Source organism: Panthera leo, chromosome D3 (assembly GCF_018350215.1).
Source record: "Panthera leo isolate Ple1 chromosome D3, P.leo_Ple1_pat1.1, whole genome shotgun sequence".
NCBI classification, from domain to species: Eukaryota; Metazoa; Chordata; class Mammalia; order Carnivora; family Felidae; genus Panthera; species Panthera leo.
The window spans coordinates 81,424,437-81,442,526 of record NC_056690.1 but is presented as its reverse complement, the minus strand read 5'-3'; the positions used below and the strand labels follow the sequence as shown (position 1 = coordinate 81,442,526).

The following is an 18,090-nucleotide window of genomic DNA, read 5'->3' as shown; positions in this document are numbered from 1 at the left end:
TAGTATTATCCACTGGTGCCTCCAGACTATTTTCAGCTGAAAGTATCACATGGAGGCTGGAGGTTAAGGGGGCTTCTTTATCTTGTAAATGCAAGAGGTAAGAACCCTTAATTTTCTTTTTTTTTTTAAACGTTTATTTATTTTTTTGAGACAGAGAGAGACAGAGCATGAATGGGAGAGGGTCAGAGAGAGAGGGAGACACAGACTCCAAAACGGGCTCCAGGCTCTGAGCTGTCCGCACAGAGCCCGACACGGGGCTCGAACTCAAGGACCGCGAGATCTTGACCTGAGCTGAAGTCGCTCAACCGACTGAGCCACCCAGGTGCCCCAAGAACCCTTAATTTTCAATAATGTCTGATTTAGAGGAAGTAAACTACTGTTCAAGACTTTAAAACTTAATTTTTTATAATTTTCTGGGATTCTACATTTTTAAAATTATTTTACTGTATTTAAGTAATCTCCACACCCAACATGGGGCTCAAACTCAAGACCCCAAAATCAAGAGTTACACGTTCTACTGACTGAGCCAGCCAAGCGCCCCTGGGATTCTACTTCTGACAAGCTGACAGTGTAACAGTTTTATTTCTGACAAAGGTAATGATCACCAACACTAGTATTTATTAAACACTGTATGCGATCTACATTATTTTAATTGCTTATGATGTATGAATTCATTTAACCATCATGGCAACCTTATGGGAAAGCCTTACTTTTTCTAGTTGACAAGGAAAGAAAACCAAAGTATATAGAAGCACCATTCCAGGCCCATGGTTAGATGAGTCATAAGTGCCAACACTGAGAGTTTAGGTGTGGACAGTCAAGGGCCTGAGGTAACCTGTTTAGCCACCATGTTCCAGTGGGTCATCGGTCCCTGTCTTCCAATACAAGCAGGGGGCTGCCTGGGAAACATTCCCAGGATCCAACCATGCTCCTGCAGCCAGACTCTGCCACCAAGTCAGACTCCCCAAACTAGACCTGCCTTAGTTCTCAGGACTTAGAATACATTCTGCTCTGAGTAAGACCCACTCAAAAGCTTTCAGGGCTATTTTGAAACAAACACCCCTAAAAGAAGCCATTTGTATTTCTCCTCCAGCCCATTTCCCCTCCTCCGAACTCTCAGCTCAATGACCTTGACCTTGGTTCTATGTCTGAACCACTGGACTTGGTGTTTATTCCTGATATCCTTGAGTTTAAATGTGAGTATCCCCTAAGCACCAAGCCTCAAACTCTTCTGAATCACTGTGCCTTTGACTGCTATGAGAAGGCATCTCAAAACCATTTTTCACACGATCCCACCCCATTCCCAACAGTGGGGCTCCTTGCAGGATCAATTCTCCCCTTGTCTCCTTTATTGTGTGGGGTTTTTTGGTCCCCCAAAATGAGACATGATGCTTGATTCCTGGGAATTGAGGTATAACGGTCTTATGGTCTAAAAACCTAGTGGAAGGACAACAAACAAATGGTTGTGTGGAGACATGTTTATTTTTTATATATTTGCCATTTCACATAAGTTATAGACACAACCATGTGATACATTAAGGCCGGAAATGCACATAACATACATTTTCCTGTCGTTCACTGCTTTCTTCTGGGTATTTGTTATAAAGGGCATGGAAGGACTACTACTCATTCTTCATTATACAAATGAGCAAATCCATTTTTTTAGGTAGAAAAGTAACTGATCACCTGCTTCTCTAACTATATCAGCTTCAGCAACTGGCGGTGAACAATAACAAAAGCCATTATATAAAATAATAAATAATACAGTAAAAGTCAATGTTACAAAATAAACTAAATAGTAAGGAAGAACTAAATGGAACATCCTTCCACTTAGAGACCAAATGGTTAACAGGGTTGCAGAGTTATGGTTGACAGTGGTCTAGTTATTTCTGTACTTATCATTAGCGTGTAGTAGAAGTTGTTCAGAGGGGGAAAAAAAACCAGAAATAGGTAGAAAAAGTCTCTAAATGTTTGGCAACTAACAGCAATTCCGAGGCTTATAGTTCATACTACAAAATCCTGTGCAGAAACAGAACTTTTCCACTTTAGGGTGAGACAAACCTGCCAAAAAAGAGAATGTTCTTAGTGATTTTGTGCAGGATAAAGAAGAGAAAAGGATGATCCGCCACAAACTGTGGGCCACCGTGGCCAGTTCTGCCTGACATCGTGGCCCCGGTGCCAGCGGCTGCCTCAGTGCCCTCCTCGTTCACATCCACAGTGGCCTGATGGAACACTTTGGACAGAAACAGGTCATTCCTTTCAGACATTCCAGAGAAATCGGCCTGGCTCTTGCTGAAGGCATCCTCTAGGCCCATGCTTCTGAGAATGGATTGGAGCTCATAACGCTCTTCTAATTTGAACTGGGGCAGGTACACTTCCACATCATCTTCGGCCATCGTGTCTTTGCTGGTCCACTTAATGAATTTATCATAGGTTATTTCCCTTTCGAGCTACAAATCCACACATTAAAAAAAAAAAGTCAGTAAGTGCTCGCAAAAGAAGGAAAACAACTTAAAAGTCTAATGTTAAAAATCAATGACTTTAGGGCACCTGGGTGGCTCATTGGTTAAGAGTCTGACTTTGGCTCAGGTCATGATCTCGTGGTTCATGAGTTCAAGCCACACTTTGGGCTCAGCTCAGAGCCTGGAGCCTGCTTGGGATTCTGTGTCTCCCTCTCTCTCTGCCACCCCCCCCCCCACCTCCGGCTCATGCTCTGTCTCTGTCTGTCTGTCTGTCTCTCTCTCTCTCTCAAAAATAAACAAACATTTAAAAAAAATCAATGACTTTAACTTTACCACATTGTGGGTGATATAAAAATTCAATACACTGGTAAAATTTTTGCAGGAAGTTAGCCTGTGTGACATATTTTAATGCTCTGAATGAAAGTTTGTGACGTGCACATTTATTACTAACCAATTTATGTGTCTGTGAGAAACTGTATACCACTTTCTAAGGTGCAGACATGTTTATCAGGGAAAGTAAGTTTAGCTCCAGAGGTTTAAACCAATACAAGCTGGAACAGCTTACCAACTCCAAGCCAGTAGACATATTCCCAATTTCATCTGGAAGCAACAGGAACATGCTAACATCTCCAGCGTATGGGAGTTCTAGAATCTGAGTCTTTAGGTCCCCTATGTATCCAATGTTCAGGTCTTCACGCAGGTACATCATCTGAACAGGTGTGCGCTGAGTCTAAAATTATTAAAAAGCAAAATAAGGAAGTTGATATTAAGATGTCAAGAGTTTTACAATTAGACATAAAAGAGAATAGATTCGGCTTAGGTGTTGAGGAGATATATTCTTAAAAGTCAACAAAACAAATTATTTGTATGCCCTTATAGTTATTTTTAAGATGGACAATAATAATAATTATAATAACACTAAAATATTTGTTTAGTACCTGCCATGGGCCAAGAATTCCTTGAAATCTCATTGAAACCTTACGACGGCCAAGTGTTATTGATCACAAAAATGGAACACATGGAAGATAAATAAGGTCTTGTCTGGTCAGTGGTAGAACCCTCGCGGCGGAGCCTACATCTACATCCACGATTGTATAATTACAAAGCCCATGGTCTCCACCACTATTCATATGGCCTCTCAGAAAATTACTGAGTGATACTCAGTAGTTTGAAAGAGTCAACCCACTGTCCAATGTGCATAATGTATGACGAGCAAGTCAGTGTCATGTGACCAGCTTCCAAACGTCCACTCAATATATCCCCCAGGCATCACCGTTCTTGGCCACTACTGAAAACTGCCAAGGCTTCACTTAACTTTGTGACATAAGTGACAGAATGAATGTGGTCATTAACAAATAAACAGAGAATTCCCTCAAATTATTATAAAATTGGGTAAAAAAAAAAAAATCAGCCCGAAGGATGGCTTGGCACTGTGACAACATAATTCCTAGATTCACAGCCACTGAAGGCAATACTTGAAGAGAAACAGTTTATGCAGACTGTTCAGTTGATGCATGGTCTTTAACTTTTCTTCCTCTGTCTTGGATAAGATCCTAAAACATATTTCAGGAAAATTCATAATTCATCTTGTCTCATACCGCATTCACACGGAAAGGATAAAGCCTGTTTAATTTCTTCTCAAACGGAGTTTTCCACTTTCCTTTGAAGTAGACAGCATTCACCAGGACCATCTTGGTGTCCCTGTCTACAGAACCTTCAGGTAACAAGTCTGGGATTTTGCCTATGGAAAACATGACACATGTTAGGTTTCATGACCAAGAAGCGTGACCTTACTATGATTTGAAATCCTTGGAGTCACCATCAAACTCGTCATCTACAATTGTCAAACTCTGCAGAGGTGATGGCCTCAAGCTCAAGTTTTTCTCCCAATTTATTCAAAGCATAAATAAAGCAGACCACATTTCTCAGAAGGTTTGCAAATTCCAAGAGAAAATGGAGGAGTAATGCATCGAAAATTTAGAATGACCATCAAACTTGGAAAGACTTTCACCTCCTTTGTTCTCTCAAAGTCTCTCAAAGTTTGGTGCTCCTTCTAGATCTGGTCCAGACAATCAATGGGTCTGATCCATGGATCCATTCAAAAACTTTTTTTTTTTAAAGTCCTGCTAGACCTTCACTAGGAGTCATACAGAAACAAGAGGAGAAAAAAGGAAATACTGCCCTGGTGGGGCTGAGAATATTGGAAGAGGCATTCAAAACCAGCTGTCAAACAATGTGTAAGAAACTATGAGATTGCAAAGTCCCATGGCAATGCAGAGAAGGGAATACAAGAGTGTGCCCGGGAAGGAAGGTTCTCAGAAATTGGAACATCCAAGGATGGCTTGGCATTGTGACAATGTAATTCCTAGATTCACAGCCACTGAAGGCAATACTTGAAGAGAAACGGTTCGTGCTCTTCCAAAAAAGCAAAACTTCCACATGTCTCCTGAATTCTGCAGTTTTTACTTTCATTTCTGTTAATCTTCACGTTCTCTGCTTCCTGTGTGTCCCCAGTTCATCACTATTTTAGAATAGTAATTTCAAAATCCACAATAGAAATGAATAACAGAAGTAGATGGACTATTTTCAGAGAAACAAAAATATTTTTGAAATTCTACAGGGCTTAATTCATATGCTTTTTCCCAGTATGGGAGCCGGGAAAGCCAGCCACGCCAAACTATTGCCAGAAACAATGTTTTACACACAAGAGTCACATGAAAAGTTGTTTTTTGCCTAAGTTACCAAACAAACTCTTTAAACATCCAAATGAAGAATTCCAGAATGAGACTAGGGATCAAAGAAGAGGAACCCCCAGCTTCACCACTCACTGATAGTGAAATCTTGAATGAGTTGATTAACATCTCAGGGGCCTGGAGTCTACAACCCTAAAGGGGTAAATTTGGATAAGTTATCTCCAAGGACCTTTCCAGTCCTAACAGCTCATTAATCTATGAAATACCAAAACAGCTCTGCCTTCATAATAATCTCTGTTTTTCTTCTTAGAAATCCATCTATATGTTGCTATTCAGTAATTATTTGTTTAAGACCTATAATTCTACGTGGAAATTTGGAAGAATGAAGTCTTTCCATTATCAGCCAAAGACTGTGCTAATTTTTGCGAGGACACGGGAGAGGTGGACATATTGGCCCTCCCCGCGAGTATGGTGGTCTATGTGGGATGGCAAAGTTAACAAAATCAAATCCATTCGGTAACAGTTCAAGGCTGTACAAGGCAAACCTTAACAGGCATCATGAAGCTGACAAAGCACCAAAGGAGTGGAGAAGAGGGGGAGATGAGAACGTGGCTGGGAGATGCCTCTAGGCAAGGCTAGGACTTTGGTTTGCCACTTAAACTCTGAAGTTAAGGAACGCATAAAAAGTAAGCATGGCGGTAGGAATGAGCTCGAGAGCCAAGAGTGGTGAAGCACAGGCTGTTGGATTAAACTAGAGTCTGGGTTCTGTTTCATTTGCCATTTTCAGCCTCCTTCGCATGTTCAGCGCCTGGCACATAATATGTGATGGATAAATACCATTGTTGACTGAAGGATTGAATTCAGGAACAACGGACGGAAGGTTTAATTAAGTTTGAGTCCTTGTGACGAATACAAAGTGAGGCAGGAGCCTTCACAAAGAATTGGGGGCTTGAGCTGCAACAGCAGAAGTGGTTTATCAGGGACCAAAGGAACTTCACGGCAGATGGACTCTGAATGGTGAAAAACAGTTAAAATAGTTTTCTGGCCCCTCTCTTTCTACTGCCGATGGTCTCACACCGGTTACTCACTGGAGGGTCACGTCTCTTTTCTTTGTTTTTGTCCACAGTGGACACAGAGCACAACGATTTCAGTTCTGATTATTTCCTACATTGGAAAACATGTCTGTCTGCAGTCACAGTCCATCCCAAGGTCACATCCAAAATCAGATTATTTAAGTACCGAACTTACATCTTCCATTAGTTAGACCTCAACTATTTTTCTCACTTAAAATGCCACTCAGCTAAACAAGAAAAAGATTACATTAAGCAAATAACTAAGATTGGGTGAATTTTAAGGGAGTTAGGGCTAAGTATAGGAATGATTTTTTTTTTTTTTTTTTTTTGTAAATAGATCAGAGTTTTATAAGAGAAGAACAGAAAATAATTGCTTTGGTTTTACCTTTGGTTTGAGTCTTGACCCAGGAATTAATCTCTTTTCTGGCTTCTTCTGCACATTCTAGGAAGTCAAGCGCCTGGGGTTCCGTAGAGTAGTATTTATTGGACAGTTGTATATATTCCTTTAAAACAAGAAATGGGCCAAAGGTTACATCGACTATATACCGAACAAGTCTTAGTATAATTGTAAATCACGAGCTCTCCTATCAAGACTCAGGGGCCTGAGTAGGTAGGGGTAGGGGTGGAGGGGGATGGGGGGGTTGGGGGGCTGGAAGAGGAAATGGTGTGGATTATAAGTGCTCTGTTGACCCTCTTCCCCACACTCATTTGCCCTCCTGCACTGTGTGTTATAGACACTAGGAAGGAGGGAAAGGCTGGGCTTGTGGTAGCAGCTCTGGAAATCACTGTCCCTCTATATTTAGGACTCATTCTGCACACGAGGCTTTTGCAGCCATGGGAGGGGTCATCCAACAAGGGGAGCCTGCCACGACCAAGGGCGTTCAGGAGCCTTAGGGAGCTTGCGTGGAACTCTGATTCTCTCCACGACTACAGATTCTCTCAGACTACAGCTTTGAAAGTGACCTCATGGCACGTTGGGGGCCCTGCAATTTCAATTACAGGTTTCACTTACTTCCTTGAATCTCGCAGACTTCTCTCCAAACAGCTTATTGACAGTCTCCAATAAATACCCCCCTGTGGATGCGTTGATTGCAGAGCTGAGCGAATGGAAAGATGAATGGATTTTATCTCCAGCTTGTGCCTTAAACAGAAAAGAGGGACTCTATTTATATAACACAGGACGACTAAACAAGTTATTTCTTAAGCAAACATTTTTTTTTTCAATGCAACAATAAAATGCTGTATTAAGGTATACTTTTTTCTGACGCTTTAGAGGAATCTCTGAGGAAATACTTTTGATGCAGTGCATTAAAACTAATGAGGTAATGTTTCAGTTGTTTCAAATTTTGCTGCGCCTACAGGTTGTACTTAACCGTGAAGTGACCGACATCTTAAAGAAAGTGAGGCTTCTTTTATGATTTCCTAAACTTCCAGGTCTCTAAGGAATTTTATTACATTAACATTTAAAATCTAGAGGGGATCTAGAAAAAGTTCATATAATGCCTGAAAGTACCCATTTTACAATTAAAGGGCAGTTTGTGCAGTGGAAAATCTGGGTTTTCGGAAGTCTTGAAAACAAAGAGGAATTCTGATCCTCAACCCCGAGTTTGTAAGCATGATGGTAGACAATGGGGCTTAGTCACTGCAGCAGCCAAGCTCGGAACCCTGCAGATGGACTGTCCCAGGTGTCACGGGAGACCTGGCTGAGTCTCCATATTGAAGGGGGTCTCTCCACTGCCTCTAGCCCATAATTCCTTGGGCAGTGGACAGATGGAGTACCATTCCCAAGAAGGAAGCTATGGGAGGTATCTCCCCCGCCTAACTCACAAGCGTGATTATGGAAGTTGTTTATTCAATAGGAGCACATCTATGCCCAGTTCTTGTAAGTTAGCTGGATAGCTTGTGTTTAAGGAAATAGAGTACTGAGAAAAGATATTAGTCTGAGATAGACAGATGATAAATAGATACATACACACACACACACACACACACACACACATTACACACATGGACAGATGATAGATAGAGGGGTCTGGAGGGAGATCTAAGTGTCGATGGTCTCTCACAAAATCACTGGGCACGACCTACCCCACTCCTCAAGTTTTGGTCACTCCTTACCTTCTCCTACCTGGAACTCTGCATCCGTGCATGTGTATTCTAGGAGTTGCTACCACAGTTTCAGAATAAATTACACATGCCCAGCTCCGGGTGTGATCAAATTTAGACTCAGTCTTGGCCTGAAAGTCATAAAGTATAGCTTCTACCCCGGCCCTGCCCGTGCTTCGCGGTGTGCCCGTAGGATATTTATTAAGGGTTCTGAGTCTCAGTTTTCTTTCGATGAACAGGGGAAGTTGTACTAGTTTCTTTCCTTGTCTAACATTGTGACTTTAAGACAAGAAGATTCCAGAAATAAAATACAAAAGAAATTAGGAACCAGTGAGTCAGATACCTGCAAAATTGCCTCAGGATAAGGGCCCTTCTGGATCTGCTGCATGAGTTCACAGCCCGTGAACTTCTCCGGGGTCACTGCAGGGACGTCATGGGCTCCAACTTTGTTAAACTGAAACACCTACAATTGGAATTAGAGGGAATAGATTTATGAGTATATTTTCCTGCTAGATTACTTGACCTGTAAACCAGTGGCAATCAAGTACCTCTTAGTGGTCCTGTCTGTTTCCCTGCCTTTGCGTCGGGGAACGAGCACAGATACTCTTTATACAAAATATACTAGAATATATATTGTATTATAATATAAAAATAATATATATTTTTACATAATATATAAGAAATTTCCCTCATAGAAAACAGCCTGAGTTATTTTATATTAATCCATATGCTGGCCATTTTGACAACAATTTGTTATTATGGAGATGATTCATAACCTCTTCAAGAAATCATCTAAATTATCATCCAGCCCATAAGTTGCCTTGATAAAAAAATGCCAGTATTTTGAAGAAAGTAATAAAGTTAATTCGTGACCTCCCTTTTCAACGGCCTTATGTACTACATACTTTTAATCTGTCAAAAACTACAAGACAAAGTCAGTTTGAGCATAAAAACAGCTAATCTTAACAGGTATCGCCTAAAATACTTGCACATACCATATTACACATAGAAATGAACATCCAGGTGGGGGGCAGGTGACAGGGGTCAGTTGACATTATGAACCTCTTTATGTTGTAGGTGGCAGATCCAGATATCACAGTGAAGCTGGCAGGTGCAGACTGGCCCTCTATGAAGCTGCCTCAGACTCCTTCCCAGCATTACAACTTCCCAGCCTGGCCTCTCCAGTCTCAGCACCCCCAGGCTGGCCCTGTACCCAGGCCTCCCGCCAGCCTCCAACAGCCCTTGGGTCCCACTGGTCCTGCGGTACATCCCTTGTGGGGCCCACGGTGAGGAGGAACTCATCTGGTAAACAGACTGATGGCGGGGACTCGGCTACCAAAGGAAAGGCAGGCTTATCCAGCCAGGGGGTGAGTGTCTGGGTTGGAAGGAAAGGTGGCAGGGGTTGTGGGATCTTTCTCTGCTCCTCAGATTCTACACCATAAGTCCTAGCTGACCTTCTGAAGAGAAGTGGTCCTACTCTGTCCCTGAAACAGCATTTCTGGTTTTCATCCCTCCTAGGGAGGTTGATGCTTAAATCAGGAGTCTCCTGGGTAACACTAAAGCCTTCCTGAGACACTGCAAAGCCTTCCTGAATCATTGCAAAAGCCCCTGTAGAAACTGGGAAATGGGAGGGGGGACCCTGGGCCGTGCTGAGTCATGGAGTAAATAGGGAGGCAGGCACACTACCCAGATAGGCAGCTGAGCCGGGGCGGGCCTGTGGCCTTATCCTGAACAGAAGAGCTGGAAGAGAGGCACCTGGGTGGCTCAGTCAGTAGAGCGTTCCAACTTCAGCTCAGGTCATGATCTCACAGTTCATGGGTTTGAGCCCCGTGTCGGGCTCTGTGCTGACAGCTCAGAGCCCAGAGCCTGCTTCCGATTCTGTGTCTCCCTCTCTCTCTGCTCCTCCCCCACTCATGCTCTATGGCTCTTTCTCTCAAAAATAAATAAACATTACAAAAAAAGTAAAAAATAAAAAGAGCTAGAAGAAACACTCCTTGCTTGCATGCCGGTCTCACATAGATGTGTGCTACCAGAGTTCATCCTTTCGATGTCTTCCTTTCTTCCCACTACAACACCACTGTCTTTACCAGCCGCACCGATTTTCAACAATGCAGCCTCTTCCTGCCCCTGCTTCCTTATCTGCAAAATGAGTATGGTGATCATAGCCTCTGCCTCATAGGATTGTGTAGCATGGGGGCAAATTCATAAAACGCTCTTAGAAAGGTGCCTCGCTAAGGCACTAATAAAGCATTAGCTGTTAGATCAAGGACTGCCAGCAGCTGCTTTTCATGTTATCTCTAATCTGCACAACTGTCTTGCAGGCTGGGTATTTCCATTCTCATACTGTAGATGAGAAAACTGAGGTGCAGGGACTTTCAATGCCTTTCCTCACACACCTCATAAAGAGTGGCAAAGCCACCGCTCAAACCCAACCTGGCCTGTCCCCCAAGTCCTTGCTTCCTCCTCCAAGCCAACCAGCCTATTTTTCTTTTTAGTAGAGAATTAACCAAATTTGCCTTTAAAGTTTAAAATCCGTACATGCAGCGGAGTTACAGGAAAACAGCACAAAATCCTTGCATAGACCCACGAGCTTAAAGCTCTTTCCCAATACGGAAAAGCTGTACTGTGCCCAGAGTGACCAGCAAGTTCATTTGCCTTTGGGATCAAAATCTATGTTTCCATTTTAACAACGTAGAGTACTTACTTCACTTATCATTTTCCCTCAAAACATATTGCTTCTGATCCCTTCTTCATTAAAAAAAAATTGAGACCCAGGGCACCTAGGTGGCTCAGTCAGTTAAGCGTCCGACTTCAGCTCAGGTCATGATATCGGGGTCCATGAGTTCAAGCCCCGCGTCGGGCTCTGGGCTGACAGCTCAGAGCCTGGAGCCTGCTTCGGATTCTGTGTGTGTCTCCCTCTCTCTCTCTGTCCTCCCCAACTCGTGCTCTGTCTCTCAAAAATAAATAGACATTAAAAATTTTTTTTTAGTTAAGACCCCGCCATTTTCTAAAGTTTGCAACGCAGCTCACGGTTTTTCTTTTTTCAAGGGGAAGAAAATTAAGAGGAAGAGGTGTTGCCAAATGTTGCTGGTATCAGAGTTGAGCAACCGAATTTTGTTGAAAGTCTTGATGGCTAAACTACCAAACACACACAGGGAGTGATGGTTTTTTTCTTCCTTTCCTCCTGCAGTGAGATTGGCTAACACTCTTTCTGTGAACCACCTCAACCAAGGCCCAAGGTAAATGGGTCACTGTGCACCTGAGGACGCATCTGCACTCAGCCACGGTTCTCATGGGAAACGCAAACATGGCCAGGGGCACTTTGGTGTGACTCAAACACAGTCCGTGCTTGTGAGAAAGTGGAGCCTGGATTTCAAGCACACAATGTCAAGGTTTGTGTGTCTGTGAATCTGAAAGAATCTTAATTGCGTGATGACCGTATCTGGCTCATGGACCGAGGATGTCTCAGGAACATGTGCCTTTTAAATGTACCGAATTCATCCCGTGGGAGCGCCGTGGTGCGGGGTTCAATGTATTTCCAAGGCCCTTGACTCAGCGAAAGTGTCCCCTGACTGAGCTTATGTCCCTTCACCAAGGACTGAAGCCAGTGGCCTTGACGTAAATACCTCACAATGCTGCTGCACACCCTGCGGACCTCGATTTGGAAAACGGGGCCGTCGTGCCACACCCCATTTTGTTGACATGACCCCACGGGGTGGATAACGTGGCCGAGGCCCTGTGATGTCACACGCTCCCCTTGTCTCTCCAGCAGTGTGGTGACCAACTCTTCATGACACTCTCTTAAAACCACTGGAGGGATTCTTTGATTGTGTGAGGAGGGACACATCACAGCGGTAGAGCCATTGAAAGAGCCTGATCTAGGGGCGCTTGGGCGGCTCAGTCAGTTAAGCCTCCGAATCTCGTTTTCAGCTCTGGTCACCGTCTCATGGTTTCATCAGTTCGAGCCCCGCATCGGGCCGTGGGCTGACAGCGTGGAGTCTGCTCGGGATTCTCTCTCTCTCCCTCTCGCTCCCTGCCCCTCCCCCGCTCGCACTGTCTCTGTCTGTCGTGAAACAAATGAACAAACTTAAAAACAAAACAAAAACCAGAGCCTGATCTAGGAGTGAAGAAACCGCAGGAGACCCTGGGAGCTGCTGGGCTCACACTGCCTTGTCTTCCAACTGTAAAATGACACTTGTCTTAAAGCCAAATGAGATAAAGCACGCAAGATGCTTTGGAAAGTATAAACATTATGTTATAAGACACCGGATGTTGTCACTGTTTCCAGCCTTGCACGAGCAGAAACTCTGGTGCGCCCTCTGCACTCGACTCGACGGTTGTGGGTTTCTGTGGTTTAGCGGTTCTGCAGATTTGAATCTAGGCCACTTGTGTCGTAAGGGCACGTTACGATTGTTGCAGTCAAGCTACCTCCGAACCATGATATTGCGATTCTATCATTCCACTCAGGAATGACCCAGTCCTGGTTTGGGGCTTTCACAAACACTTACCCTGGCCATCTGGTCTGCAGTGTTGCCCCTGGCACCCAGGTAGACCATGGCCATGGTGGATGAGATACTCCAGGGGGAGAAGAAGAGATTCGGGGTGGAGCTGGTGTTTGCCAGATGCTTGAAAAAATTGAGGGCGAATATCGTGTTTGCCACATAAAGGTCTTCCATTATTTCAGCCTAGAAGGAAAGTGAGGAAAGAAAAAAAAAAAAACAGCTCTAAAATGTGACTCAATATTTTGGGTGATATCAGCAGAGTAGCACAGGGTGTACCCTGCACGGGACAGGGGCTCCCTCTCTGCTCTTCCTTTATGGAACCACATGAAGTAGAGGCCGGAGGGCGTCATGCTCATGTGACCTGTGCAGCCACAAAGGGCTCCATGCTTGGTGAGATGCTCTGCTCTCACCAGCTTGAGTAACTTACTCATAAAATAATGAAACTTAGTCATTTTAAACAGGGGGTTCTGCATTTTCTTTTTGCATTGGATCCTGGGGATGATGTGGCCGATCCTGAGATGTAGTGAACAGCTAAAAGATGAGTAGTGATACTCCACACAATAATAATAACAATAATAACAATAAACAGCGTCCATTAGATTCTTACTATACAACCGATGCTGTCCTAAACATTTTACCAACTATTTAATTCTTGCCAAACCCCGTTGAGAAAGGCATTGCTATTCATGTTTTACAATGGAAGAAACTGCTGCCCAGAGCATCAGAGAAGTGACCAGCGTCCCTCACCTGGGAGGGGCAGGACTAGGCATTGAAGCCAGGTGGGGTGGCCTCCACGGTCATGCTCTCAAGCTCTGAGCTGCATCCACAAATATACAGCACGCACAGAAGCAAACACACACATATTCAAACGTGTGCCACATGCACACTTATTCTTGTTGGCCCCGGGTTGAGACTGTCAATCTTCTTTCAGATTCCCTGCTTCTAGAAGCGGCTTAGAGTCATTGTTTGAGGGTTGGTATTTTCACCCAGCTCCTACCTCCCGTCCCCCCGACCCCCACCACACACACACCTTCATCTGCAGCCGGCTATGAAACAGCTCCCTCTGCTAGGGAGTTCAGTATGGGGGTGCTGGAAAGGCCACCTGCTTCTCCCGACACCCTCTAGCAGGAAAAACCATTGTAGGCAAAACCATAGAGATTATCCTGGGAGCATGAAACACGCACGTGCACGCGCGCACACGCACACACACACACACACACCCTATCACCACCTGAGGATAAAGGACAGACACACCTTCCGTGACCCAAGACTCCGTGTGCAGAGGAATGCATGGACACACCCGAGGTGTGTAGGTATCTGTTAGTACTGGCCAGTGATCATTTCTCGACTGCGTATTATGCTCTCACGGTGGCTTAAAACACACCCTATAATTAACCAAAATATATAAATCTACCACATGACGCTGACACTCACGATCCCACAGGAAATCTTCTTGTGACCGTGGCTTCTCAGAGATGAGGAGGGGCTGAGGGTAGGCCCCAAGGTGAAGGACATGCTGCATCTGTAGGCTTGGCTCATTCAGCAGGCTTCCGAACAAGGGCCAGCACTCACTTTCCTCCCAAACAAGGGCCAGCACTCACCTTCCTCCCCATCCGTGGCTGTCTTAGGTGACCACTTGGGTCATGAACCCTTCTTTTTAAGAAAAGTATTGCCATTTTGTTTCAAGGTTTCTCATTTGTATTTTATCAGGACACAGTTGTAAATTAAGCAAAAGTTGTCCCTGAAACTGTCACCTCTTCTCATTCAATCCTCACAGGATCTGCAAAAGGTAGATACTTTGCCTTATAGGTTACCTCCTGATGCTGAGAGAGGCTAAGAAACTTGCATAAGGTACTTGCAATGGTGCAGGGGTTCAAGCCTAGGTCTGCTTCAGAAACCCACTCGAGCCAATGCCCCCCACTGCCTGTCCTGCTGGTGATGAACTGCACTGTTGTGTGTAAGAGTTTGGGCAAGTTACTAGCTTGAGAAATGCTAGAAAGAGGAAATGAAAATAGGAAAGTAGTGAGTCTGTTATGCTCCTAGAAGGAGTATTAAGTTAAAAAAAGAAAGAAAGAAAGAAAGAAAGAAAGAAAGAGAAAGAAAGAAAGAAGAAAGAAAGAAAGAAAGAAAGAAAGAAAGAAAGAAAGAAAGAAGGAAGGAAAGAAAAAGAAAAGAAAAACAAAACAAAAAACCTCACTTTTGTTTTTTCTTGCTTCATCACTGAGATTAGATTAATTTGGGTGACTCAGAAATTTGTTTCCTCTTCCTTCTACTGATGTAAAACCATCTGTAAGTTAATTAGGCTTATTGGGCAGATGATTTTTGTAAATTATATCAATAATATTTTGGAAACAAACTGAGAATTAGCATAATAAATAAAATATTTCTCTAACCTCATATGAAAAATGTAAATAAGGCCCCAGAGCCAGAAAAACGAACTGTAGGCTTCTCCTATATCGAAATCTTCATAGTCTCCTGTGTAGTAGGTCACTTTGACACTAACAAAACTTAAGTGTAGGTTTAAGTGTCAAGACAAGCTATTGGGGAGGCTTTTAATGCCAAGTTAGATTTCTGGCGACTGTATAAAGAAAAAAAAAAGTAAATAAGGACAAAATTCAATTGTCCCATACGCATTTGCTTCTTTTAAAAAGTCTAGCTTTTATTTTTTAGATAAAGTGCAATTAACCGCACGTAACATAAAACAGTAATATGTCACGTCTATACTGCCGTTACTAAATTCCTTCAGAAGCATTGTTTTGTTTAATTTATGTAATCACTTGCCCAGGAGAATCTAGTAATATCTAGTTACCAAAGGATAAACATGCAGTTTGCCCAGCTAGTGAGCTCCGAAGCCACGAATCTCAGTCTTCTGATTCCGAGCCTGGTGCTTTTCAAATGGGGTTTGAGAAGCTTTTAGCCTTCCGAATCTATCAAGGCTTACGGAGAGTGCGTTTCCTCTCAGACAAGTCCACGGCTCACATTTGGGAGGGAATCTGCCCAAGACAATGTCAAACTGACATCCCAGAATGACATCAAATAGCATAATTGCCCCAAACAGGTAACACCTGTTGGGATTTCTTAACTCCCACAATTTACAGTTTCATTACCTTCCAAATATCATGCCGCTAATTAAGGTTTAATATTATCACGGAGAAGAATAAATGGAGAGCATATGTGGGGCTGGGCTCCGTGACAGCTGTGTCACTTCCTGCAACACACGTTGACAAGTGTGCACTGGGACTCGGCACACGAACCAAGAGGTGGGGAGGGGCCCCCAGGCACACCATCACAGCCCTCTTCCCATGGACACTGGATGCCAGATCTGAGTTTGCTGTGGCTTGTGAAACAGTTTTGCGACTACGGGGTGGGAGTACTTAGAAATTGACCACAAACATCAATGCAAACAAAGAGAAAACAGTAACTTTCAGGAAACCTCCCACCCAAACTTATACATTCCCTTCCCAACAAAATCAAAAGCAATTCCTGTTGTTCGGTGACTTTCATAATGAATGTCTGTTTATGGTTATTAAATTATTTATGAAACTATTACTTCCACCAATCCAACAACTAGTTTGGCTAATTCTTCTCTTTCACTAAATTGACCAATTATAAACTAAACTTCAATAGATAACACTCTGGTGTTAAACTGACCCAACCCAGTTTGCTTCATTTCTGGTTTCTGATCGTTATAAAGACCGTCATCTTTTTAAAAAAATTTTTTATGATATTGATATACAATTTATAGTTTACCTTCCCTGCCTAAATGAATATATGTTAATCAACCTAACTCTTTCCATCAAATTCAGTGCCAAAACCCTACTTAGTAAAGAACATCCATATTCTAACCTGTTCGATGAATTTGGCATCATCACCTGCGTGTGCACTTTGGTTCGGTTAATGCTACACAGGCATTTGCTGGCTCCTGAGATTCAAGATTAAGTCTTAATTTAGTGCCATATTAAATGTCAATTTGGTTCAATATTAAATGTAAATTTACTTCAAATCTTAAGTGACAATATTTTCACTTAAAAAAATCTAAACGAGAGACATGCCCCTACATTTTTACTCTTTTTCTAAAGACATCCCACACTTTAATTTTCATTATATTAGTAATAGCAGCAGGAAAGAAGAAGAAATGAAACCATATTTCATGGAGATGGCCATGAAAATCAGTGAGATACCTGGTTATTCCCGGAGGCACTCCCGACAGGAAACAGTCCTCAGCGAGCTGTCTGAGTACACACATGGAGAAGGCTGGTTTTATAAAGCTCTGCCCCTCCCACGGAACATTTTTTTTTCCCTCTCTCTCCCTTTCTAATCTGTATCCTTTGAGTGATTCAACATTTTACTCAGAAAGACATCACTATTATAAAAATGCTTGTTTGCTAAGGCACCCTTTAAGAAATTTGTTCTAGAGGATGACGTCATCCAGAAACTTAAGAATTTTGCAATACCTACACATGCCTGTTAAAATTAGCTGAAGTCTGTCAGCCTCAGGTTCAAGTGTCCCCCTCTACACGTGCGCCCAAGGACAGTGCCGAATTCTACAACGTCCCTCTTATCTTTGTGCAGGAAAGGCTGGTGGGTCTTTGCAATATTTAAAGACAATGCAATCCTTTTTCTCTCTCGAGTGTAAGCAGCCCCCAAGCGACTCCTGGGCATGGAAAGGAAAAGAAAAACCACTATTTTTCCTCCTTGGAGCTTATTTTAAACTGTCTTAAATTTCTCCAACTGTAATTTCCTAAATGATTCTGGTTCCAGCCTAGTCCCCTGTCACCAGCCACACCCAAAGAACTTTCTATTTGCCCATCTTTCCAATGCAGATCTTATCTTCTATTATACAGATAAAATCCACTGTGTACTTGAAATTGACTTTTAACTGTAGAATCACGATGTTGAAAACTTGATTGAAGAAAATCACTAGGTGTTTCGATACAGCCAAAGGAATTTGAGGAACAGAAACAGATAAAAGACACAGTGAAAGATAATTTGGGTCTAAAACTGTTCGTAGTGCTGTAGCTTTTTGAAAAGTGCAGCACACTGTGAAGGTGGCTTCTCTTCTCTTTGCTTTCCTGTTACGTATGGAAATCCCCAAGAAGGGATGAGTGGAAGTAAAATCATATCTCTTCTCCGCTGCTATGGGGAGCTCCATGGCCATGCGTGGGAGCTGGGTTGACAACCTGCATGTCGATGAAACCAAGACTATGGATTTGAGCCCCGTGTGAGCTGCTTATCTTGGCTGTGGTTCACAGAA

The 18,090-nt window shown here is 43.1% G+C and overlaps 1 protein-coding gene across 1 annotated transcript; it reads right to left on the bottom strand.

Moving 5' to 3' along the window:
* Positions 1-1,470: 1,470 nt before the first annotated feature.
* SERPINB2 (serpin family B member 2) lies at positions 1,471-17,056 on the bottom strand. The gene is made up of 8 exons (XM_042910440.1): positions 17,018-17,056; positions 12,843-13,019; positions 8,678-8,797; positions 7,241-7,369; positions 6,614-6,731; positions 4,061-4,203; positions 3,028-3,192; positions 1,471-2,450 (listed from the first exon to the last, which is right to left on the bottom strand). The coding sequence occupies exons 2-8, from the start codon at positions 13,008-13,010 to the stop codon at positions 2,046-2,048; spliced, it is 1,248 nt and encodes a 415-aa protein (XP_042766374.1). The 5' UTR covers positions 13,011-13,019; positions 17,018-17,056; the 3' UTR covers positions 1,471-2,045.
* Between the last annotated feature and the right edge of the window lie 1,034 nt (positions 17,057-18,090).